At 40.2% G+C, this 24,335-nt stretch overlaps 2 protein-coding genes across 4 annotated transcripts in view; one reads left to right on the forward strand and one right to left on the reverse strand.

Annotated features, from left to right (window-relative positions):
- KIAA0319 (KIAA0319 ortholog) overlaps window positions 1–15,759 on the forward strand; it is a 45,895-nt gene extending 30,136 nt beyond the window's left edge. Inside the window, exons 16-21 of one of the 3 annotated variants that reach the window (XM_010708288.4) lie at window positions 630–772; window positions 1,965–2,087; window positions 3,496–3,586; window positions 5,016–5,107; window positions 5,903–6,092; window positions 9,729–15,759. In XM_010708288.4, the coding sequence (XP_010706590.2) occupies window positions 630–772; window positions 1,965–2,087; window positions 3,496–3,586; window positions 5,016–5,107; window positions 5,903–6,081 (628 nt within the window). In that variant the 3' untranslated portion in view covers window positions 6,082–6,092; window positions 9,729–15,759. The remainder of the gene's footprint in view (window positions 1–629; window positions 773–1,964; window positions 2,088–3,495; window positions 3,587–5,015; window positions 5,108–5,902; window positions 6,093–9,728) is intronic. The other 2 variants (XM_019613698.3, XM_085220102.1) reach the window with 2 other exon arrangements.
- ALDH5A1 (aldehyde dehydrogenase 5 family member A1) lies at window positions 13,621–24,158 on the reverse strand. Its single transcript, XM_085220103.1, has 10 exons — window positions 23,825–24,158; window positions 23,647–23,730; window positions 21,779–21,949; window positions 21,113–21,229; window positions 20,544–20,687; window positions 19,528–19,671; window positions 18,649–18,807; window positions 17,317–17,486; window positions 16,503–16,561; window positions 13,621–16,341 (listed from the first exon to the last, which is right to left on the reverse strand). The coding sequence occupies exons 1-10, from the start codon at window positions 24,101–24,103 to the stop codon at window positions 16,136–16,138; spliced, it is 1,533 nt and encodes a 510-aa protein (XP_085076229.1). The 5' UTR covers window positions 24,104–24,158; the 3' UTR covers window positions 13,621–16,135.
- Between the last annotated feature and the right edge of the window lie 177 nt (window positions 24,159–24,335).

Here is a 24,335-nt window from a genome sequence, read left to right on the forward strand (position 1 = left end):
TTGGAACAGGATGCCCAGGAAAGTGTTGGAAATCACCATGTCTGGAGATTTTCAAGAAGGGGTAGATGTGGCATTGAGTGACCTGACCATGGTGTGTCCAGGTTGGCAGGCATGGTAGTGATAGGTTGATGGTCAGACTAAATGAACTTTGGTTTTCTTTTCCAGCCTTAAAGATTCTATGTTGAATTCCAGCTTCCAACTACTGCTTTTCAACTAGAGATGTTCCCTGAAGCACATGATGTTGGATGAGATCAAAAATACCAACACTTCTTGAATTTTCTAGATTTCCTCTGACTGCTTTGGGATGCTTTGTGATAGGTTCTAGACAAGTGGAGTGAAAGCAGACATTGAGTACATTCTTCTCGTAAAGTGAGAGTCAGGAAGACCTTTCTTGTTCTCACTCTTCTGCTGTGAAGAAACTGAAGAACCTACTGGTGCTTCTGGCTCAGAATAAAATGCAGTTGCTGTGATATTTGGATAGAGCTGGCTGATGTATTGACAGAGTTCCCTAATCTGTATCAGTAGTGATATTTGCTTTTCAGAAACAAGCGAAACCGAAGGCTGTCAACTGAAAACCTGACAAAAGTCATCTTAGACAGCAGCCCTAACCTATACTGTTCTTTCTACAGCACTGCAGTTGTGTTTTACGTGCAGAACGGGCATCCTTCCAAGGTGATCAAGGCATCAGAAGTGTCTCGAACTCTGCATGTGCAGCTTCTGAAAGAGAAGGCTGACTTTCTGCTTTTTAAAGTCCTGCGAGTTGACACAGCAGGTATGTTTACCATCTGGTGTCTGGGATTTTTTCTTTCTGGAAGATGACATTGAGGATGATACTTAAAATGCATGCTCGTGTGTGTTAAACTGGTACCAGCTACTTGTGTTCTTTTAAAGATATGCTTTTGCCTGCTGTTATAGATAAAGCCTTACCTGACATAGATTAGGAAGACCTGGGAAACAAGGAGAAAGATTCACTACTCGTATAATCTTTTGTTGGAGGATGAGCAAACCTGTCTATAGCCATATTATAGAACGTTCCATGTCTCTTCAAGGCTTTTAGTGTTCAGTAATAGGTGTATAATGCAGACTTTCTCTGTCTGTAGCAGGCCAAATGGTCAGCTCATCACTGTGTTCACATTGTCTTCTAAGGAGTTTATATTTGCGTCATAAGTGGGCCCTAGGGGGTTTCATAGTAAACTTTTGCTTCAAAGCCTAGCCTGACATTAAACTGTGCTAGTAACATGACCCCTTTATGACACTCGTATTACAGATATGACTTCCTCCGTCATTTAAAAATCAGGAGATAACAATCCAAATGCAAACAGAGTATGCACCTGTAGCACTAAAAATAGTCGTAAATTCTGATTTTGTTCACGTGTTGAAAAGGACTGTTGTTTTATTGTAAATACACTTGGGTTACCAGAATGTATAGGTATCTCTTGAAAATACTGCTTAATGGTTTGCTGCAAACATAGCAAATCTGCCACTATAAGTTTAAGAGGAATAACCTTACTTTATTCTAATGTGACATATTGTTCTAGCAACAGATTCTACTGTAAGCATATGATGTGCAACTGTTCAGATCCTGCAATCCAGTTACAAAATACTGAAATGCACTTTGGTGGTGTGATGCTTGTCTTACAATACTTGGTAATACTGGCATTCCTGAGATCTCAGGTATTTTAAAAGTTCTTACAAATATGTCATAAATAAAGGAGGAAGTCTGAACTCTGCAACTTCAGTTCATCATTACTTGTGGTTGGATGAATCAACTTGCATGCAATTTCAGCATTGTATGCATAAGATATTCTCATCTTTCTCAGCCTGCTGAAACGCACACCTACTGAATACATGACATCGAGAAGGTTATGAATTAGATGCTTTACCACCTACCTAGTCTCACAGTAAGAGAATGCATAGCAATTTGTCTATTTATACAGCTAACTTATGTTTGTTATTGTTCTTAGCATGTCTTTTAAAATGCTCTGGGCATGGACATTGTGATCCTATAACGAAGCGCTGTATTTGCTACCAGCTGTGGATGGAAAACTTAATTAATCGTTATCTAAATGATGGCGAGAGTAACTGTGGTGAGTCATTTTTCTTTTTGTGTATGTTGTGCATTCAGATTTTTGCAAAGCTGAAAAAGAAAGCAACAACTTACATTTTCTGAGTTATTGTTTGATGCTTCCATGCCAGAAATGTGACCTGACCTAAGGAAAGCAAACGCTGGTGTTCTGGACTGAGCAATATAGCCATCTATTAATCTTTAATTTCTTAAGCTGATTAACTACACTGAGGTTTGTTTGTTTGTTTTTTTTTTCCCACTTTACCTGTTGCACCTGGGAAATACAATCTAGTTTCATCATTTTAATCACGTCTGTATTCCATGGCACACCTAACAAATCAAGTAAGCCCATTTAATATTACATAGGGACCTCTTATCTAAATTAGTTGAAACAGTTTTAATTTAACTAAATAGGTATTTTACGTAGTTTAAGAGAAGCTGAACTTTTAGTACTCTGAAGATTAGAGACATTTTGCTGAGCAATGCACTAGCCTTTAAGTATCACAGAATCTTAGGGGCTGGAAGGGACCTCTGGGGATCATCAAGTCTAGCCTCCCTGCTCCATGGTATGAAGTAGAAGCACTTAGTAGTTGCCTCTGACCTGTTTTCAGATAATCCTAGAAAAGTATTTCGTCACAATCTGATTTTAAGAAAGGAATATCTTACCCCACTCTGAAGATAAGGGCTCATTGGAAAACTCCCCAAGGCAAACAGTCTTCTAAATAGAGAGATACTTCCCAGAACCTTAAACTCCACTCCTTCCAGTATTACTCCCAAGTGGGCAGGGCCTTTTTCAAAGTTTCATAAACTTTCTTTTTCCCTTTGAGTTTTTCCATCAGTTCCTTGCTCATCCACGGTGGTTTCCTGCCACTTTTGCCTGATTTCTTACTCTTAGGGATGCACTAGTCTTGAGCTTGGGAGAAGTGGTGCTTAAATGTCAACCCAAAAAGTAATGCTGTAGAAATTGGCATTTGCTACAAGCCCTAAAGTAAACTGTGGGCAAATTATCTGTTAGTAGTGGTTGGTAATTGACCAACTGAAAATTTAAAAATCGAAATATCAAGTAGAGGAATCTGTCACTGATCAGTTGTTCTCTTAAAGCATTGCTGAAATGTCAGACAGGGTACAACTATGTTTGAATTAGAGAACGAGGACTGAGATGGTTACATTATCCTCTTGAATTCCAGCTTTTGTGAATGTGAATTTTGGCTATTTTATGATAGAAAAAGGCGTAGGGTGGAGAAAAGTTTTTGAAAACGCACGTATTCTGTAAGAATACATTCTTCTGAGATGATATGAGGGTGCTGATATCTCCTGTACTCCCGTTGGCACTTCCCATTGACAAGGATTAATAGAAATTAATAGAAAGGTATTCGAAATTATCCTACACATATTACTTTACAAAGCACTGTTATGTTTTTTTTTTTCAGAGTGGAGTATTCTCTATGTGACTCTGTCTGCTTTCATTACGATTGTGGTCTTGATAGGGCTTGCCTGGTTCTGCATCTGCTGCTGTAAAAGGTACATGATTTGTGTTTCTTTGTAATTGGGGTATAAGCAACAACTGCACACAGCTGCCATATTTTAGTCCAGTCCTTAGTACTAAACCACTCAACTCCTTACAAACAAAGCTTCCTCCAGTTGTTTCTGTACGTATATGCTTTCCTTTTTTGGGGGGGGGGAAACAAGCAAAAAAAGAGGAATATCTTTCTGTGGCTTTTTGCATTCTTCTGTATTTTGAAAAACAAAAAGCCAGTGCAGGAATATCCTTCAAATTAAAAGTTTATTTATGTCACAACGCTGAGTGTGTACTGCAGATTTTCATGATCTTGTCACACTGAGTCCTCCAGCTACTCCATGCTAACAAAAAAAATAAGGGTCACATCCTGAAGGTCACTGAGATGGGACATGCAAATGGAGCTGCTCTCCTCCTGTCTTTGACAGGAAAAGTAGACATGACTGTATATTTTTTTCTCCTCTGTGCACCCCAACATCCTACCTTGTCTTTTCTAGTGAACCATTAAGAAATTATTAGAAACAGAAGTCTGTTCAAATTCTGTAACTAGATTTTTTGCTGCTGCATGAAAAAGCACATCAAAGAGATGTTAAAGTGTTATCAAAAATGAGACATTATCATAATCTTCCTGGACTTTTAACTTTATCTAGGGTATCTTTTCAGTGTGTAAGGGATGCTGTTTGAAATGCACAGGTGTTGGTATTGCTTTCTTATTATGGTTGAAGGAACAGTCCTATTTAGTAGAAAATGTTTAAATAGAAGTATGTCTTATGTAAGTTTGGGATGCAGCCTTAAAGGCTTGTGTAGATTTGCTAAGAAAGAGGATGTTCATGGAGTTAGCTGCTTCCTTGCTTTTGTCCTTACATAAACATCTGAAACTGAAGGTGAGGATTTGCAGCACTGTAGGAGTGAATGCTGGAGAAGAATAAGGAAAAACCAGGTCAATTTTTGGCTACAGACCAGTGGAGCTTTGTCCCTGCAACTGTATGAGGGACCCATTCTCTGTTTTTGACTGGTTTTCTCTATAAATATATCCAGACAAGCTTTACTTAAACTCTCTTAGTTTTAAAACAACCAAGCAAATAAGGAAACATCTAAACAATTCAGTTTAGGAACTAAGCAATTCTTTCAGAAATTTTTTTGGGAACTAATTGATGTGTCTATCTTGCATCTAGCTAATGTGTTGGAATTGAACAAACTGAACGTCTGTGGGCTAGGAAATAAGGTCAACCTTTCCTGATTTCTTCATCTTTATGTATAAGACAGAGCAAATAAATTCTACTCTCTGGTCCAGATTGTGCAGCTGCTTTTTATGGGTATAAACTGGAACAACTCATCTTGAGTGGAGGTTCTATACAGAGGGTATGTAGCTATGTGGGAATATAGGTGGATTTATGTGAGAACTAAATATCTTTGTGGTAATTTCCTTTTTAGCAGAAAGAGGACTAAGATAAGAAAGAAAACAAAATATACCATCCTAGATAATATAGATGAGCAGGAGAGAATGGAGCTACGACCCAAATATGGTAAGAGCTATGTCTTTCTTCAAGCAGTGTAAGCTGAACTCATCTACTAAGTTTACAGTCAGTGGTTTTAAATTGGTATGTGCAGTCAGGAGGAGCACAGAAGCTGGAGTTGGCTGGGAATGACAGAGGCAAGCAAAGATGGAAAAATGGTTGGACAAGAATAACTTCATTCCTTTCAGCATGCCTAGGGATCAGACAAAGTTCCGAGCTTCTTCACTAACTGTAATTTAGAGCATCTGATTGTCCCTCAGACCTTTTTCATGTAACCTCCTTTCCCTCACACACACACTTCATAATTTAGATCTAATTTTATCGGTGCGTGACGATTCCCTTCTGGACCATAAGTGCCCTCTTAGGCATCAGGTACTCCAGCTGCTAACTCCTGTTCACATATATTTTAATTCGCTTTGTTTCAGTTTTTAGCAGGGAAAATATTAGAATCCAGGGAAATAAAATCATTGTGCTTTCAAAATAAGAAAAATGTAACATTTCTGTAGAAATGTTCTGTAGGCCATTAGAAGGGGGTCACTATTACTGAGATCACTTAATTAGCCATAAACCATTGAGGCTGCAGCGAGATCAAAACTGTATCCACCAGACCATACTTTCTACCTCCCAGACCAGTTTTTTATGAGTGGTGGAAGTGGTGCAGGCTTTTATGCCGGGTTTCAGAGAGTGTTTTCAGTTGTTTTTTCCTATCACAGCAGAGTACAGGATGATTAAGCATTCAAAAGTGAGATGTTTCTAATGAGCTTGCTTCTTATTGTTTTTGTTTGTTTTGTTTGTAATTTGTAGGCATCAAACACAGAAGTACAGAACACAACTCCAGCCTGATGGTTTCTGAATCAGAGTTTGACAGTGATCAGGACACTATCTTCAGCCGAGAAAGGATTGAAAGAGAGAATCCTAAAACCCTTATGAATGGATCAATCAGAAATGGTGTTTCCTTCAACTACAGCTCCAAAGACAGATAACTGAATTGAGGGTAAAAGCACACTGGCTCCACGCATCTAAAACATGTTGACTAACCTCTGATTTTCTAAATCAAAAACTTCCTAAAGTATCAATTAATTGCAGGTGAAAGGATAAATTTCAATAACAGTGGGAAGAAAGGGAGAAGAAAATATATAGTCAGCTAACTCCTATCACTACTGCTATAGAGACGTGGAAAAACACATCATATTTCCTGCATGTTCCATGCTGATGTTTATCCAAAATTCAGAAGGCCATTTTTCTTGCATTGTACTACAAAATTAGCCAGGGTCATTATGCTACTAACAATAGATGGTAATTGAGATACATACAAATTCATGTCCTGTACTCCTGTCTTTTTCTCAGAGGAGCCATGTGATTATGAAACTGAGTTAAAACAGCAAAAACCAATATGCAGTATTTCCGTTACTGCTGTGGAGAGCAATATGTTACTGCAGGCTCCATTGTCAGTTAAGGTCAGGAACACAGAGAGGGAACATTTGTCATGCATTGTGTTTTTCTGACTGTGCTTTGTGACTGCCTTTTCTAGTGTAGTGATCATCAGCTGGAAATACCTTTGCTTTTAAAGGAAGTTTACAATTTTCTAGTTGCACTTAGCTGTAAAGTGATGTGATGCATCTTTGTGTTGTAGGATGCAATGTTCTCTGTGTTTACATGTGTATGGTGGCTCAGTGTGGTGTCTGCAGGGAAGTCCAACCTGAGGTTGCTTCTGTAAAGACAAAGGCACTTCTGTTTTTCCTTGGGTTTGTTAGGCTTTAAAGCCATGTCCCCAGTACTGTTCTTGAAATCACACTTGGAAGGTCTGGCTTTTGTACACAAGCCTCACTTGTGGAGGCATAGGAATCTGTGGCACTGTCTGGCAGTGATGCCAGTCTTTCCTATAGGTTCTTTGCTGACATGTTGGAAGCCTTGGCTGAGCTAGAAAAATGGTATGTTGTAATGCAGTCCTTGGCAGCACTTTGGACAGGCTTTGTTTTTCTGCTTGGTGTTTTTTTGTGTGTTGGTTGGTTGGTAGTTGTTTTTTTGGGAGTTGGACTCGATGATCTCTAAAGGTCTCTTTCAACCCCTACAATTCTGTGATTCTGTGATTTATTTTAATCTGATGGTGGAAAATCCATTAATGTAGAGGGGTAGAACAGCATAGAGATCATGAGGGGCAGATTAGAAGGGGCACAGAGAGAACATACCTCACCCCTATAACGAAGAATAACGTGATGGAGAATTTCTGGAGCTTTCTCCACTCTTTCATAGAATTCTGACACAAAAGATTGGTTGGGTTGAACACTGGCTTTTGTGCACCTCTTGTTAATGGAGTTGAGCAAAAGTAAGAAGAACTAGCTAGGCTGAAAGGAATCAGCAGACAAAAAGTGCAGCAACATGGCACGCTCATGATTTGAATCCTCCCGTGATTGCATGGTCTCATGCATTTGACTTCTTGTTTTTATAGCAAAAGCCTGTGACGTTAGTAGTACCATGCTGAGGACCTGTGCCCATCCCTGCATTTCTGTGGAGACCTGAGTGTGGTCTCAGGTACTATAGAGGATAGGCAGAGATGGGCTAAAAAGGGTTAATGCAAGTTTTTTTCTGTGTTTTTCCCATTTCCTCCAACAGATGGAAAATCAGTTGTCTGATTTGCTTTCTTTAGAAGCCAAGTTTTAACTGTATATGGATTTTAGGATATTTATTGAAATGAATCTACTTTCTCATCCTTCCCCTTCTGGAGTGTATTTGTTTATATTAAATCAGTCATATTATCATAGAATGGCTTGAGTTGTTAGGAACCTTAAAAATGATATAGTTTCAATCCTCCTTACCATGTGCAAGCTTCACACCCACTAAACTAGATCCTAGATAAGGCTGCCCAGGGCACCATTCAACACCATTCAACCTGGCCTTGAACACCTCCAGGGCTGGAGCAGCCTGTTCCAATGCCTCATCATCCTCTGAGGGAAAATTTTCCATCTAGTATCTAACGTAAATCTCCTCTCCTTTAGTTTAAAATCATTCCATCTTGTCCTTCACTGTCAGACTGTGTAAAGTGTCTGTCTCCCTCCTGATCATAAATTCCTTTAAGTACTGGAAGACCACAACGAGGTCTCACAGTGGACTTGCTCGAACAACTTTGTGTCTTTCTTGTGCTGGTGTCATCATACCTGGATACAGTACTCCAGATGAGACCTCACAAGGGCATAGTAGAGGGGAACAATCACGTCCTTTGCCCTCTGGCTACCCCTCTTTTGATGTAGGATACAGTTGGCCCTGCAGACTGCAGGCACACGCTGTCGGCTCAACACATTTTGTCCACTTTTTGTCCACCAGGACACTCACACCCTTCTCCACAGGGCTGCTCTCAGTGTGCTGTTCTCCCAGTGTGCCCTGACAGAGGTGCAACACCGTGCACTTGGCCTTGTTGAACTTCATTAAGTGCATGTGGGCTTATATGGGCTCATGTGGGTTATATCCAGTTTGTCATTCACCAGCCTCCCATCCTCTGCAAGGCTGTTCTCAATCAGTTCTTTGCCCAGTCTGTACTACATCAGGGAATGTCCCGAACCAGATGCAGGGTCTTGCACTTGACCTTGTTCAACTCTATGAGGTTCGTATGGGCCCACTTTGCAAGTAGGCCATTGTCACCTTTACAGAGATTGCCCAATGTGAACCTCATGGAGTTTTCTCTTCTTGGCATTCTTTGTATCAAATGCATAACTCGGCTTCATGTAATCCCCAGAATGCTGAGAGTGCACTCAGTCCCATTAACAGTGATATTGAACAGCACTGTCTGAGGTATGGACCCTTGAGAGACACTGTGCATTTCTGGTTTCCACACATTGAGCTGTTGGTTGTAACTGTCAGTGTGGTCATCCAGCCAGTTCCTAATCCATCTAATAGTTTATCTCTCCAGTTTAGAGGTAAGAACATTTTGAGATACTGTTGTCATTGATGTTACAGAATTCTAGGTAGATTATATCAGTTGGTTTTCTGTTGTCTTCTGATGTCTGCTCAGTTGTAGAAGGTCAATGTATTAATCAAACACATTTTGCCTTTGGTGATGCCATGCTGACTGTCTCTAAACGCCTCCCTGTCTTCCATGTGCTTTCATGTAATTTCCAGGATAATTTATTCCATCTGATTTTATCAGGCAAGTAGAGACAAGTAGGACATTGCTTTGCCTTAAGGCAGGACTGTCTCTTTGCCTGGTACACAATACCAATCTCCAGCTCACATTCCCAGATACTGTGCCTGTTGAACTCCTTTTGTAGTGTAGCTACTTATTGGAAGAGTTCTGTCAGCTGTTCACACTTGTATAGCTGTGATATCTACCCACTACTGCTTCATGTACTAGAGCAACTCCTATATAGCAGGGCTCCATGCATCACAAGGTCTGGACAGGTATTTTAGTCCCTGGGAGATCTGTTTGGATGGAGATGGAAGCACTACAGTCTACCTGTGCTGATATTTGTGTTTCAGCTGCAGCCTTACTGTGCTTTTCTTTCAGTCGGTCACAGTCCTGTATACAAGTTCAAACTTTTAATGAGACGTTTCTTCCATTTTCTTTAGTAACATTTTCACAAGCTGAAGGCCATCAATTTCTTCCATTCCAACATCCTTCTTTGTGTTTCTTCTGTAGGAACTGGGAACCTGAATACTTGGCTGCAGTAGATTTGATCTCCCTGTCAGATGCTGAGGTCCAGGGCTTCATACTACATACAGGCCTCTCACATACTACAGGAATGCATTCTTCTTACAGTAAGAAGACTCAGCAGGACAAATCTCAGCCAGTCCTTAGTATTGTGCTGTATATTGTCGCTCTCCAGCTTTTTCTTCCACAGCATCTTTCCATTACTGCTTTTGCTAAGTCTCTGTAGTGTGCCTTTATCAGTGAACTTACTGTTTAGTACATGTCAGTGCAGTCAGCACCCTTCAATTTTGTCAAGTCTGTCACTTGGGTGTTCGGGGGTTTATTTTACATTTTTCAAGCCTGGTGCTGAAGGGTAGCAGATGGTTCTTTCAAGTACTCTTGTAAAACAGCTAATCAGAAACCTGTTCTTGTCAATGCTACAGAATTCCCTGGGCTGTTTCTCCCCCACACTCACTTGCTGTGGGTGCTAACCTTGAGATCAGTGGCAAGCCTTGCACCATGAGATCATCTGCATGATTTGGCTAAATATTTCTCCCTATAACAAGTAAGAAACTGGTCTAATGCTTCTTATTGCCCAAACCTTCCCAAGTGGAAGATGCTTACAGAATTCTGTCCCCTAGGTAACACTTTGACATCTTTATTGTATTTTATTTGCATTTTGAAAGCTGATTTTTCAAGAAGCTTCTAATTCTAATGGTGTAATTGTTCCATATCCTTGGAAGAAGAAGTAATTCTTCGTTCACAGTACGAAGCTTGCTATTAATACAAACCTGCACCAAGATTTTAAACTAACATTTCTGACTCTGCAAATTTGTGATATCACATGTATCATTTGCTCAAGCACAATTTTGTTGGGAAATAAGAAGTGAATATAGCAAGGCTTTTATTTCAATTCAGTCACATTTTTATTTCTAGAAAAACTGCTTTACTGGTGCACGTGAGGTGGAATGAAAGAGAAGAAAAGCAAACTGTTAAGGTGTAAACACAGTGGCTCAGTTTAGGACTGCTGCTAGCCTTCTGATTTGGATTATCAATTACATTTGGGTTGGAAGCAAGTGCACAGTCCTCACGTTTACTCCCACACAGCTTTCCTCTGTACACAGAAAGCGTATGGCAGCTTCTTTCTGAAATAGGGATGGAGGCTTTCCCAGCAGTCTTCTCTGCTCTTCTGAGAGACAGCTTGCCACATACAGCTCTAAGTCCATTGGAAAGAAATTCCCAGCTTGGCACTGGTAAGATGCTCTCTTGGAACACAAACAGTGTGCCAACACTTGGAATTCATCATAGCTTTGGTGCAAGTTTTGGATTCTCACTTTCATCTTGGTTCTACATTTATAGATGCTGGCTGATAGATGCACAAGTAGAGGTTATCTAGCTGTGTAAAAGGGCTGCCTCTGCTGCATTTTAAGTAGGGAATATATTTAGAATAACTTCCTTGCCATTACCGTCTGATGCAGTAAAGAGATTCAAGTATTCAATGTTGTCATACTGCAAATAATACTCTGTGTTTATAATAAAACACTGCTGCAGTACAAACTGAAATTTACCTGGGCAAGTCTGCTGTGATATACATCCAAAGCATCTGTTTGTCCTGTGGTACAGCCTTTCATTCAAAAAAAAAAAAAAAAAAAAGTGAACAGTCTAATCATAGAGGAGTTTATTTGCAGAGGGGGAAAAAAAGAATATTATTGTTTCATTTGTAAGAATTCACTTACAGCTACATCCTTCTGGGTAAACAAGATGAGCAGTCTCCTCTGCCAGACCTATCACATACAGCTCCTTTTCAAGCACCTGTTTTTTCTGCTGTCAGATGTGGTTGCTTATATACTTGTGGTTTTTTCTTAGTTTATTGTGGCAAACAAAATTAAGTGCAAACATGTAAGGAAGTTCGCTGTGCCAAAAACAGAAATTCTCAATGCTGAGTTTGAACTTTACTTCAACAGTTCTAATATTCATGAAATAATTTCCTTGGGCAAATTTCCTACCCTTCTTTTAGGCCACATAAAACTAGTTTTGTACCTCAGTGTACTGGTAGTAGGCTCTTGTCAGCTGGAGTTTTGGGATGGCAGTAATGAAACAACAAGTATTGGTCTTCTGAGCCATTTTTGTAATGATTGAGAAAGGAAAACATTTCTCTAGAAGGAAGAAAAGCTAAAAGTGAATTGCTAAAAGTGAATTAGTTTGTTTTTTTTTTTTTAACATCAGCTATTGCTTATCATTGATACCTAACTAGAATATTGAGCTCATACCTCTACAGCAAAGGGAAACCTATTTCATCGTACACCTTTTAGGTCCAGAACTCCCCATGACAAGGGAGCCTTGAAGCTTAGGAATAAAATACAAAATTAAAAAAAAGAAAACACACACAAAAAAACCACCTTTCTTTTGCTTAAGGTATGAACCAGGTGCAGATGAGCCACACATCATGTAGCTGGTCTATGTATAGAAAAACTTCTCCCTGTGGGTGGATGGGTGAGCTATTTGCACAATTAATCCAGTTCTAACAAATGTTACTTATTGAAAATGAGAGTGTATTGTAGCTGGAACCATTTCTGAGCTGAAACTATTACATTTATGTAACTACTAATAAAATTTTGTCTTTTCTTCTAGGAACTTGGTGGGGTACTTTCTGTATTGGACTTAATACTCAAGTTGGGCTAAGAGAAACATAGTATATAGCATAGTTGAAGTCTACTCAAAAAAAGCAGTATAGTATCTGATCCCTTGACTTGCTATTGACAAAAGCAAAAAGGTGTCTTATGCAGGGAGGGAGCAGTGTATTAGGGAGCAGGAAAAGCTGTTTTACTTCTATTTACAGGATTTCCATGTCCTGCCTTTCCTTGGGTTAATTGCCTGTGCAACCTTCTCAGTATCATTTTTAAACCTTTTATATTAAGATAGGTTAAGCCTTGTATAAACAGTAGGGCTGACAAAGGACAAAAAGTAATCCTTAAGGCTGCACCAGTTGCACTGATCCAGCTACTTCAATGCCAAGTCAAATGGAGATGCTTTTTAACTGCAGGATTGCCCAACTCCCAGTAACATTTGAATGAACGATGAGCTGATAACAATATAAGCTGTTCTACTACACGCAAAACATTTAAACTCCTATTTTCATTCTGCAAAGCTTATGAAAACATAAAGCCAGTCATAGATGTCTTCAAAAAAAAAAAAAAATAGTCTGCTAAGTAAATGGACAGGCCACAGAACTCTAGCTAACTTATGCAATTCATTAAATCCAAAGGTCTTGGTGACAAGAAATGAAGAACAAGAGCCAGCTATTCTGGTTATTAAATTAAAATGAAATGCTAGATATTGGTCAAACGTGAAATAAATCTTAGTAGCACCAACTGTCTTTCTTCACTGCTACTAGATGGTGTTACCAGGACCTGGAGCCACCTCACTTGCTATAAGTATGCATTTTCCAGCCCTACCTGGAGCTTGGACCTGGAGGAAGTTGAACTGTAAGTTAGAAATCATTTGTTGAGACAGATGAGAATAAAGGTTTTTAAAAACCTATGTAAAATAATTTGAGAATTATGCAGGCAGTAACATCCTGAAAGCAGGGAAACACATTCTGATCCACAAAGCCTATCTCTTGTGCTAATGCTTGATTCAGCATAGAAGATTTGTATATGGAATAACTCATGGCATACAAACATGTCAAAGTAATTTCACCTACTTGATTTAAAATCAAGGCATTGTAATTGGGACAGCTAATCTTGCTCCTACAGCACAGCTGCATGTGGAGAAATGTCTTTCTTTCCAGTGCTAAGCTTGGCACAACAAAATACCTGTGGAAATGAGGGGCAGATCTTACTTTTGCTGCTGTCAGCTTGTGAGTTCAACAGTGAATACTGCAATAAAGCACAAAGTCCAATGCTTTCATGTAAGTTATTTATTAATTGAAAATGTTTTTTTCATCACAGTTTTAAATCCAGAAATTTCTGAACATCACCAACATTATTAACATAATTCAAATGTGAGGATTCAAGTATCAAGAATTACAGCTTTTGCTATGAAAACAACTTTTGAAATTATTCTGTGCTTACTAATGTAGACCTTAATGACACAAAGACACTGTGCTGGAATCCAACCACAATCCAATCTAGACAAAGGTATTTTTCAACTTCATTATACAACTAATTATGGTTTGTGCTTGTTATCAGGCAAAGTTAAAAAAAAAAATACAAAAAAGTAAACATTTACTCATTAATTGTAACAGTGCTATTCTTAGAAATTACATCCAGGTTTTAAATTCACCAAGGCATCAGATCACTAATTTTGCAATGAGGAGAGCAGCAGATTGAAAAATTAATTCTCCAACTGCAGTGTCCCAAGAATTACATCTACATTCAAGATTACACTGTCATACAGCAGTAAATAAGTTGAACCTTGATTTGATAGTGCAAGCATATTTTAAGTCTGTGCAATTGAAGTGGCAGATATTCCAACCTGTGTACATTATCTGTAAGCGTGCCTTCATCACTGCACAACTGGTAACCAGGCACCAAGTTACTGCTTTTTTCTGCTGAGTTACATTTTCCAAGGAGTAAAAATGTATCAGCAGCCAGAGCTGGCAAAAGGCTCCCTGTTCCACGACATCATGTTCCCCAAATTCAGGCAGCCTGTGCACTCAGTAGTGCAAGCTCAGAACCTGTCTAGAAAAAATTTTCTTGCCGTTTATGTGGGAAGAATTAAGCTATCCCTTTTTGGTCTTCAGGGAGAGAATGTGCTACAGTTGATAACAGTATCCAGTACTTACCATGTTTAGAGATAAGGAGTAGCAGTTAATGCTACTTTACTGCAACTGTAAAAAAAACCAAACAAACAAAAACCCCACAACCCTGTGAAACTCGACTCTGTTTTTTCCTTAGGTATTTTGGTACCTGGTACCTTTTTGCCCAATTGCATCAAGTTTCTTAAAATAGCCCCTTCATAGGGTACATTCATTAGTGTATATAAATATATATATAAATATATATATATATGTATGTATGAATGAAGGAGAGATGTGTTACCTGCCTTTTTTTGTAATAATTAATGGACATAACCCCACCAAATAAGTTAACCACGGGAAACAAAATTTCTTCTCCTTAGCCTCTACAGTGTTGATCTATATGCCAAATTAGTATTGCTTGCTTTTTTTTTTTTTTTTAAAGGGCTTCTTCCACTGAAATGATGTTGTTTTGTTGTTGTTTTTTTTTTTCTTACTAAGGAATCTTAAATCTTTTAAAGATGTCAATTAAAATAGTGGAATTATGGGTAAAAGTCTTGCCTACAATTATTTTTATTTAAGTCCTTCTTAGACTGCAAGCTCCCCAAGTAAAAAAAAAATGCGTTTACCTTTCTCAATAAGGGATATTTGCTTGTGTGACCATAAATCCAAGGCGTAAAGCCCAGAGGAGCTAAACCATCTGCTCATGTTCTTTAGAGTGCTGAGGAACACTGACATCAGTGACCTTCCTTCTACCAAAGGACAGTTCTTTTCACAGAAGAGAGTTTATATACGTTCTCATGTCAGCATTTGGGATTCATTCATACAGGCTCTTCAGTGTCCCCTTAACATTCTGTAAGTTATTCCTGCAGCTTTGCATCTCATCTCCCTCCTGCTCCTCGCTGAGCCAGCAGCTCTGTCCTGCAGTGCCATCCTCTCTGAACTGAAACTCACATACATACCAGACAAGGGCTGTACCTGATCCCAAACTTGCCAGCTGTTAGGCACAAATTACAGCTCTTTGCTCAGAAGCCCAAAGGCTGAACAGCTGACAGCTCTGCAGCCAGTGTTAAGATGCACTTACAAAGCTGTTCATCCACCTGCATGGATTCCTTGTTGTACCCAAGCACTTCCTCATCTATCATAAGCATCAGATTATCCCACAGTTAAAAAAAAAAAAAAAAAAAAAAGACATGCCTGCTTCTAAAAGAAAGTTACATAACCACATTTGAAAATGTTGGTGCTTGCACAGAAGTTTAAAGGCAGCTTGCTGTAACCAACACTTCCCCTATCCTACACACACTCAAACAGAGGCAGTAGAAAAAGATGGTCTGTTTTCCCCTTGACACAGATTGTGATCTATTTCCATAAAGCTGCAATCTCCAAGTTCTCCCCACTAACAAGGGTGATCTAAGAATAATAATTGTGCATTCTTCCCTACTCCCTTTCAGAGGTAATGGGCACTGTGATCACATTGCTGAAAAACAATGTACTCACGTAGTACAAACATGTAAAAACACGTGGCACATAATGCTGTCAATATGTCTCACATACAGGACAGGGTTGCTTATTTTTAAAGAAGGTAAAAGTTGCATTCACGACATATTTCTGGTTCAGAAAGCTTTGAAAACTACAGCAGTCTTTTCCAAGATGTTGGGATTGTGCTTTCTGAAGATTGCTACAAGCCTCCAAAGCAGACGTACTTAATTTCTAAGTATTCATCAATGCCATACTTGGAACCTTCTCTCCCTATGCCAGACTGCTTTATCCCACCAAAGGGACTCTCAGCCGAGGAGACTATGCCTTCATTTACACCAACCATTCCAACTTCCAGCTGCTCTGCAACCCTCCAGATCTGTGCTGGATCTTGGGAATAGAAATATCCTGCCATGCAGACACAGAATAATGCAAAATGAAAATAAAGTCAGGAGGAACAACAGCAGAAGATTGATATTTAGTGATATGATGCTTATTACTTCATTAAATGTTCCCTTAGTACTGAAGCTTAAAGAAAGTTTGTAAGAGATATGAAAAGAGAAGCATACCTGCTAAACCCACATCAGCTGCATTTGCTATAGCAATGGCTTCTGCTTCAGTGTCAAATCTGTCAAGAAAAAAAAAATACAGATGAGGCCTGTCCATGACACAGCATTTTGCTGACTTACTGCCAAGAAGCAGCTTTATCAGGAAAAAGTCAGTATGCAGGCTTTTTTTTTTTTTTTAAATATATTTTCAAAATGAATTTAATTTTAAATTCAAAGTAATGGAGAAGTTTCTACACTTACTTCAATTTAAACTACTATTAAGTAGTTCGGATTGTTTTATCCTCCCTAGATGCTAGTAGTTAAACATTTACTTTCATATGAGTTAGCTCACTGATCTCCCCAGCCATGCAGGCACTCAGCTATGAGATGACTACGTTCTTCTGTCCAGTCACTGTGGACAGAGGCAGAGAACATTTTAAGGAGAAAATAGAACTAAGTCATCCTCAATCAGAGAAACTCGGGGCTAGCAAATCACATAACAAATTGCAAGCTCCTGCCTCCCACTTCATGCTGCAAAATGTGGAAATTTATAATACATATATATGTTTTGCTGTTAACATCCTTGCTTAACTGCTGATGCAATTTAAAAGAAAATCATTTTGAAAAACGTGCAGCAATGCTTAGATCAGGTCAAGAGAGAGACAAGCAAACTAGATACACGTAGTAGGTTTCCACAGATGTACTTCAGCCTTTGAACAAGACCTATGTGGCCTTCCAAAAACTTCTGGCAGTCAGTCAGTCAGTCAAGTCTTATTTGTTCAAAACAATACCTCCTCATTTTATATTGCTGTGTTTTAATCTCCAAGAATCTTACTTGATAACTGGTGCTAAAGGGCCAAATGTCTCCTCTTGTGTGCAAAGCATTTTTGTCGTAACGTTACTCAGTAACGTTGGCTCAAAGAAGTTCTTTCCCAGGCTGTGTCGTTTCCCTCCAGTCACAACAGATGCTCCTTGTGAAACTGCATCGTTAATGTGTCTCTCTACCTAAGGTATGCAAAACAAAAAGCACAAAGCTAGCACTTAAAAATGATCATCACTGCATTTTACATTGAAAAAAATAATAGTATTAAAAAGACTCTCAAGAGAGGTTGATACTTCACCAACTATTTGCAGAGTTACTCATAATTTAATTCGAGAGAAATTTTGAATATGTCCCCCATCTAACAGATGTCCAACTTTTCTACTGAAATGAAAGGAAAACATCTTGTGTGAGAAAAGGACACACCTGATATTCATCATCAGGCACTGTGAAAACACAATAAAGAGAAACAGGTAACAGAAGGAAGTTTTCAAGATTGGGCTGACAAAGACATTTTCTTCCCCTGTGTACTACAATTTATCCAAAGACAAGAAAGTAATGAGAAAACCAAAGTAGTAATCTCAATCTAAAATATACTCCCTTGAAATAACAGAAAGGCAGTTATGTGACTATGCAGTGCTTGCAGATGTGTGTATGGCCCTATGATACACACAGTCCCTCTGTGGTACAAAGGGAAAGAATTCAGTTACATCTGTATACTTGAAAGCAATTCAAGTACTATATCCTTTGTCTCCCAGCTAATTCTGAGTATTATCAGAATTTGTAAGGATAGTTCATGATCTTTAACTTTAGAAAGGGTGAAATATTAGAGAAAATGTGACTTATTACTACAATGTAAAAATAAAATTCCTGGAGTCACAAGTAATTCAAAATAGAAGATCTGAACTATGCATATAGGATTTCAAATGATTACAGCATCTGGAGCTCTGGTACTTTTAGCCTCACTGTGTTATTTTGCTTAGTTTCTGCCAAACAGAGGCAAAGTAATGTCTTTTGTGGGCTCACCTCATCACTCTCACAGCATATCCAATTTCAGCAAATGTTCTTCTTGAGAACAGCTGAGAAATAATTAGGAAGATTTATTTTCTCATGAAGGAGAAATCTCTTTTTTCTTTAATGGAAATAAGAGAATGACACATAAACTGGCCACGTCTCTTTCCCTACATATATACACAAGCTTGGAGGAGATAGCAAACTTCCAGCCACACCATTAATACTTTCTAACAAAGAAGCATAAAAAAGTTAAATACAATTTATGTTACTCTATGGATCATAAAAAAGGAATTTATGTCAAAAAAAAAAAATCTTGTATTTATTTATTTTTACCTTCTCTACTGCTTTTTCATTAATTAATGGCCCCTGGGTAGTTTTTGCATCAAATCCACTTCCAACACGCAGCTCGCTCTCTATGGCTTTAGCAAACTTTTCTACAAATTTGTCATGGATCCCCCTCTGCACCAGGAAACGGTTTGCACAAACACACGTCTGAAAACAAACATGAAAAGGAAAAGCCAACAGTGGTTTATACTGTATGTCAGAATGAATCCCTTCTGCCCATCGTGCCACAATGACAGGACAGCACAGCGATTTGTGCTCTGCCTATTCCCCAATATCCTCAACCGTTCCCTAATTTCTTTTGCCATCTCTTAAGAGATACAATTTCAACAAGTTGTAAACATTCACATAAAATATGCCATATTGTTAGATTTAAGTTGCTTATGCTGGGAAAAGGCTTTGTGATTTCTGTGGATACTGGTATATGGATGGAGCAGGGTTCAGAAGCTGCAAGAAATATTACCTTCTAATTACACACACCAGAGAATGCTGAATTGAGCAAGAGAATTTCAATTCACACTTGGTGATGTGGGATCTTTTTTCTTTTTTTCCTCCTAACTTCATTAACTGAACTTGAGTTTTCTCTCCTCCTGGAGCTTGTTTGCAAGTGCTTTCAGCTGCCTACTAACACACTTATTTATGCTATCCCCTATGCTCTGACTGACTCAGTGATTAGTACAGCCTTTCAAAAGTAGCAGCTATTTTCTATATATACTGAAGCATGTATATGTAATTTTTTTTGTTATTCAGACTTGCTGCATGATAACTGGCTTAAGTGCCCACAGCCATGTGTGGCCCCAGCATCTTTCTCTGAGCAACAAAATATTTTATGTTTACAGCCCCTCTGTTCCCAGAAACAAGGACTCTTACCTGACCTGAGTTTCTATACTTAGAAGCAAGGGCTCCTGCAACAGCACGGTCCACATCAGCACTGTCAAACACTATAAAAGGAGCATGCCCTCCAAGCTCCATGGAAACTCGCTTCACAGTGCCAGCTGCATGTTTCAGCAGTATCTGAGGAAACAGAGAAATTTCTAATTCTATTAGGTGCAAACTAAGGGAGGACCACAGAGCTTACAGATGGAAGGCACTGAGAAACTAACTAACTCCAGCTGGGAGTTAATCCGCATCTTCTGCGTTATGCTATACCATCTGTTTTCTCCCATCACAAATACAAGGAATAATTTCCTTCACTAAAGTCTTCAGAGTTAACATTCTGCTGAGAAAATAATGAAGGGAAGGATTTTCATCACATTCAGGTGAGGCTGACATTATACGCTGACACTGTCACTTGTTTGCTTGTTCACTTCTTTTCTTTGTAACAAAAATCTTGACAACTCACAGCAGTTTTCTAATATGTGCCAGAATTTGGTATTAAAACTTGCTTTAGGTATCAGGCTTTCTCTTCATTCCACATACAGCCATTGCATAGAATTCTTCTTTCTTTAGCCATACTCTACAGTTCTACTGGTTTCACTGGGGACTGATTAGTAAGTCTGTTTATGTAGTAAAGCTGACAGGAGGCTGAAGTTGAAACAAATGCTTTCTTTCAACTACAGAAGCCGTTCCCAAGCAGCACCTTTGAAATTCTATTTCAGTGTTCATATTAGTGTGCTGTCACAGCATATGAAACACAACCATTTTTTCAGAAGTGCTCAGGTTATAATTCAATAAGGAGCAATTATGCAAAAGCTGCACACAGGCATCCTTTTGTGAAGTACTGACAGAGAAGTAAATAGGCAGTACCTCAACAGGTATACACTTAGGTGTACAATCTCTGCACAGTAGCCAGAAAAGAAGGTTCTATATGAAAGCACACATTTCCCCCTACCTTTCTGGTATAACCACAGTAATAATCTTCAAGGATATTCCGCCCACTTATGTACCTTTCCTGTTGCAGTGGAGCCCGTAAAAGATATTTTGGCTACCAATGGATCAGTGCACAGAACCTCCCCTACAGCTGGGGCCTGCTGTCTTGAACAAGGAACAACATTATACACTCCTGCTGGAATTCCAGCCTGGTTTGCAAGCTGCAACAAAGGAAAGAGAAATTGCAATATCAGTTTATTTTTTCATGAGGAATAGTCATTTAATGTTTACTGTTTTAAAGAAATTGGTTTGAAGTTAAAAGAAGCACAAGGTGCACACCACAACTCACAGATGCCACAGTATCTTGAGTGCAGCTTCACCCCTGATTAAGCTGGCTGTCATTCAGAGTAACCAAAGAAAAGATACAAAAACGTTTCCCATGCTTCAGTGGCCAGATCCACTTTGACAGTCTAGACTGTACTAGAGGCAACTTCCAAAGACATCTAATGAAATAAAACTTCTGCATCAATTCAGCCAACTTGTCTTCACGTATGAAATTGGCTCAAGTTACCCATAAATCCCATTTGTAAGTTCTAACGGATAGCTTCAGTCCATCATTAACCTACAGCTTAGCATAAAAGCTCACCTCTCCAAGAGCTAATGCTGATAAAGGTGTGTCCTCTGCAGGTTTCACTACTACTGTACAGCCAGCTGCCAAAGCTGCACCAACCTTCCGGGTAATCATAGCACTGGGGAAATTCCACTAGGATGAAAGAAAAGAACAATCAAACTCAGGGAAATTTTGCCTCCAATTGTTGCAGCAATAGTAGTAGTTTTCTGTGCTTACATGGCAGCCTAAACAGACCTGCATGATGTGCTTTGTCCCAGGCAAACTTACAAAGAAGCACTACTGACCAATGAAGAAGTAGGACACGGGGAAATGGTTTTAAGTTGACGGAGGGAAGATTTAGCTTGGATGTCAGGGGGAAGTTCTTTACTATGAGAGTGGTGAGGTGCTGGAACAGCTGCCCAGATAGGCTGTGGATGCCCCATCCCTAGAAGTGTTCAAAGCCAGGTTGGATGGGGCCCTGGGCAGCCTGGTCTAGTATTAAATAGGGAGACTGATGGCCCTGCATGTGGCAGGGGGTTGGAGTCATCCTTGGGGTCCCTTCCAACCCGGGCCATTCTGTGATTCTCTGGTAGAAATGAAATTTTACATGGGTGTTTCCTAAGGCAAGAGAAGCCATAAGGCCCCATGCTGTAAGCTAAGCTGAAAATTTTCATAGGATTTGAAACATTCAGCTGTACTTACTGGGGTTATAATTGCTGCCACTCCTACCGGCTGTTTCAGCACCAGGATTCTTCTGTCTTTTGCAGATGCTGGAATGACATCTCCATAAACTCGGCGAGCTTCTTCTGCAAACCACTCCAGAAATGAGGCAGCATATAGGACTTCCCCTTCTGCTTCTTTCAGAGGTTTTCCCTTAGATTACATCAAATTGAAAATACACTATAAATGGCAGACCGAAGCAATACAAATAAACTGACATAATTTCAGAATTCTTTTCAAAATGCTTTATAATCCTGTATTACATACCTTGCAGTCTCCAGAAAGGACTTGGTATTATTCCACCAGCAATTGCTATGCAGTTTCAACATACATACAGTCATCGTACACTCACACTTTGACAGCTGTGCCTAGCTTCATACCTGCATTCCACAAGGGAGATGGAATAGCAGACTGTGTTTATTTACAAACTTTGAAGTTAGCTGCTACTGCCATTCTGAAGCAGATACAAATGGAGGCAAAACATTTACAAGCTTCCTGTCAGGGACCACTGTGTTTGGGTGTGTTACTCTGCAGACCTTCAGGTGTAGTCTTGTGGACTGATGGCCACTACCTGTTGGAGAAGGTCCAGAGGAGAGCCACAAAGATGATCAGAAGGCTCAAGCACCTCCCCTACAAAGACAGGCTGAGGGAGCTGGGCTTGTTCAGCCTGGAGAAAAGAAGGCTGCGGGGTGACCTCATCACAGCCTTTCAGTACCTAAAGGGAGCCTTCAAACAGGAGGGGAGTTTCAACTCTTTGGAAGGGTAGATAATAGCAGGACAAAGGGAAATGGTTTTAAGTTGAGGGAGGGAAGATTGAGGTTGGATGTCAGGGGGAAGTTCTTTACAGAGAGAGTGGTGAGGTGCTGGAACAGCTGCCCAGAGAGGCTGTGGATGCCCCATCCCTAACGGTGTTCAAGGCCAGGTTGGATGAGATCCTGGGCAGCCTGGTCTAATATTAATTGTGAAGGTTGGTGGCCTTGCAAGTGGCAGGGGGGTTGGAGATTCATGATCCTTGGGGTCCCTTCCAACTCTGTGAACACAGCAGAAGAGCTGCTGTAGCATCATCCAGAATGGCTTTATTCAAAAGAATACCACCAGTCTGTGCATTTCCAGATTGGTCTGCAATGCAAACTCAAACACGTTAAATGAGCACAACTGGGAGACTAGTTTAATGATACATCCAAAATCAGGCACTAATGCAGACATAACACATCACTCCTACTTACAAGTTGCACTAAAATCAGTTTGACTCGAAAAGGCTGCGTGTCAGTTTAACAAACAATATCATCATTACTGCAATTATTAGTTGTCAGATGGCTTCCCTGCCATCTAAAGAGGCCATAGTAAAAAGAATCCTCCACGAAACACTATGATCTTCAGCAAAGTTTGTTCTTGTTACTGTATATCTGCATGCATCCTTTGAATTTAGTTAGTAACTTTGTTTTGCTATGATTAGGCATAAGCTACAGAATCTAACTGGTAATTTCAAGCAATACCAATAAATATATATCTATATATAGTTAAACTAATTTTTATCTCTTCTACTAGAGGACAAAAGCATTATTAACACAATTTCTCCCTTCTAAACACATGAAACCGATAAAACACAATAGCTTTCTGCCTTTAAGACTGCAGTTTGGATTTACATATTGCCACTGTACTACATGAAACAGTGCAAGTATACCTCCAGCCGGGTACTGCTGGAAAAAGCACTTTTTTTTTTCCTTTTTTCCTCTAAAAAAGGATAAATGTTTCTACAGTGTGCTGCGATTCGAACACACAGGAGCTTAGAGATGCGTGCTTCAAGCTGCAGCTCTGCCCACCTGCCTTCCACCTGCCTCCATACTCACGTTTTCCGCCGTTATGATCGTCGCCAGATCTTTTTTCCTTTCAATCATCAGCTCGTACCATCTGCGGATAAGGGCGCTCCTCTCCTGCAAGGACAGAAGCCTGCCGTCGTCCTCACACACAGTACGGTCCCCCCCCCTCCTCACCGCCCCGCCGGCGCCATCTTCCCTCGCCGCTCACCTTAGCGGGAAGGCGGCCCCAAGCGGCGCCGGCTTCGTGCGCGACCCGCACGGCAGCCCTCGCCTCGGCTTCGCCGCAGTCGGCCACCCGGCCCAGCTCGTCGCCGCTGGCCGGGTCCCGCACGGGGAACGCGGCGGGAGTCTCTACCCAGCGGCCGCCCACCAACGCGCCGCGGCGAAGCAGGGCGGCGGGCAGAGCCCAGCTGCTGCGCCGCGCCGGCGGCGGAAAGAAGGCGAGGCGGCGGGCGGCAGCGACACGCCGCCTCAAAAGGCTCGCCATGGCCGAGCGCCGGCTGCGGAAACTGGGCAGAGCCACACGCGCCGCCCCGGAGGAGGAGCTGCGAGGGGCCAGGTCTAAAGCCGCATCACATGCCCTTCCCATCCTTGCGTCAACAGATCCTTGTCCTCCATGCGGCTCTGTGCCAAGGGTGTAAGAAGGAATGGAGTTGTAACTAATGTCCAGGACGCAGCTCTTGATCTCGTTAAAGCTCGTACAGTTGGCCTCCGCCCAC

The sequence above is a fragment of the Meleagris gallopavo genome, chromosome 3 (assembly GCF_905368555.1).
Source record: "Meleagris gallopavo chromosome 3, MGAL_WU_HG_1.1, whole genome shotgun sequence".
Classification (NCBI taxonomy): domain Eukaryota; kingdom Metazoa; phylum Chordata; class Aves; order Galliformes; family Phasianidae; genus Meleagris; species Meleagris gallopavo.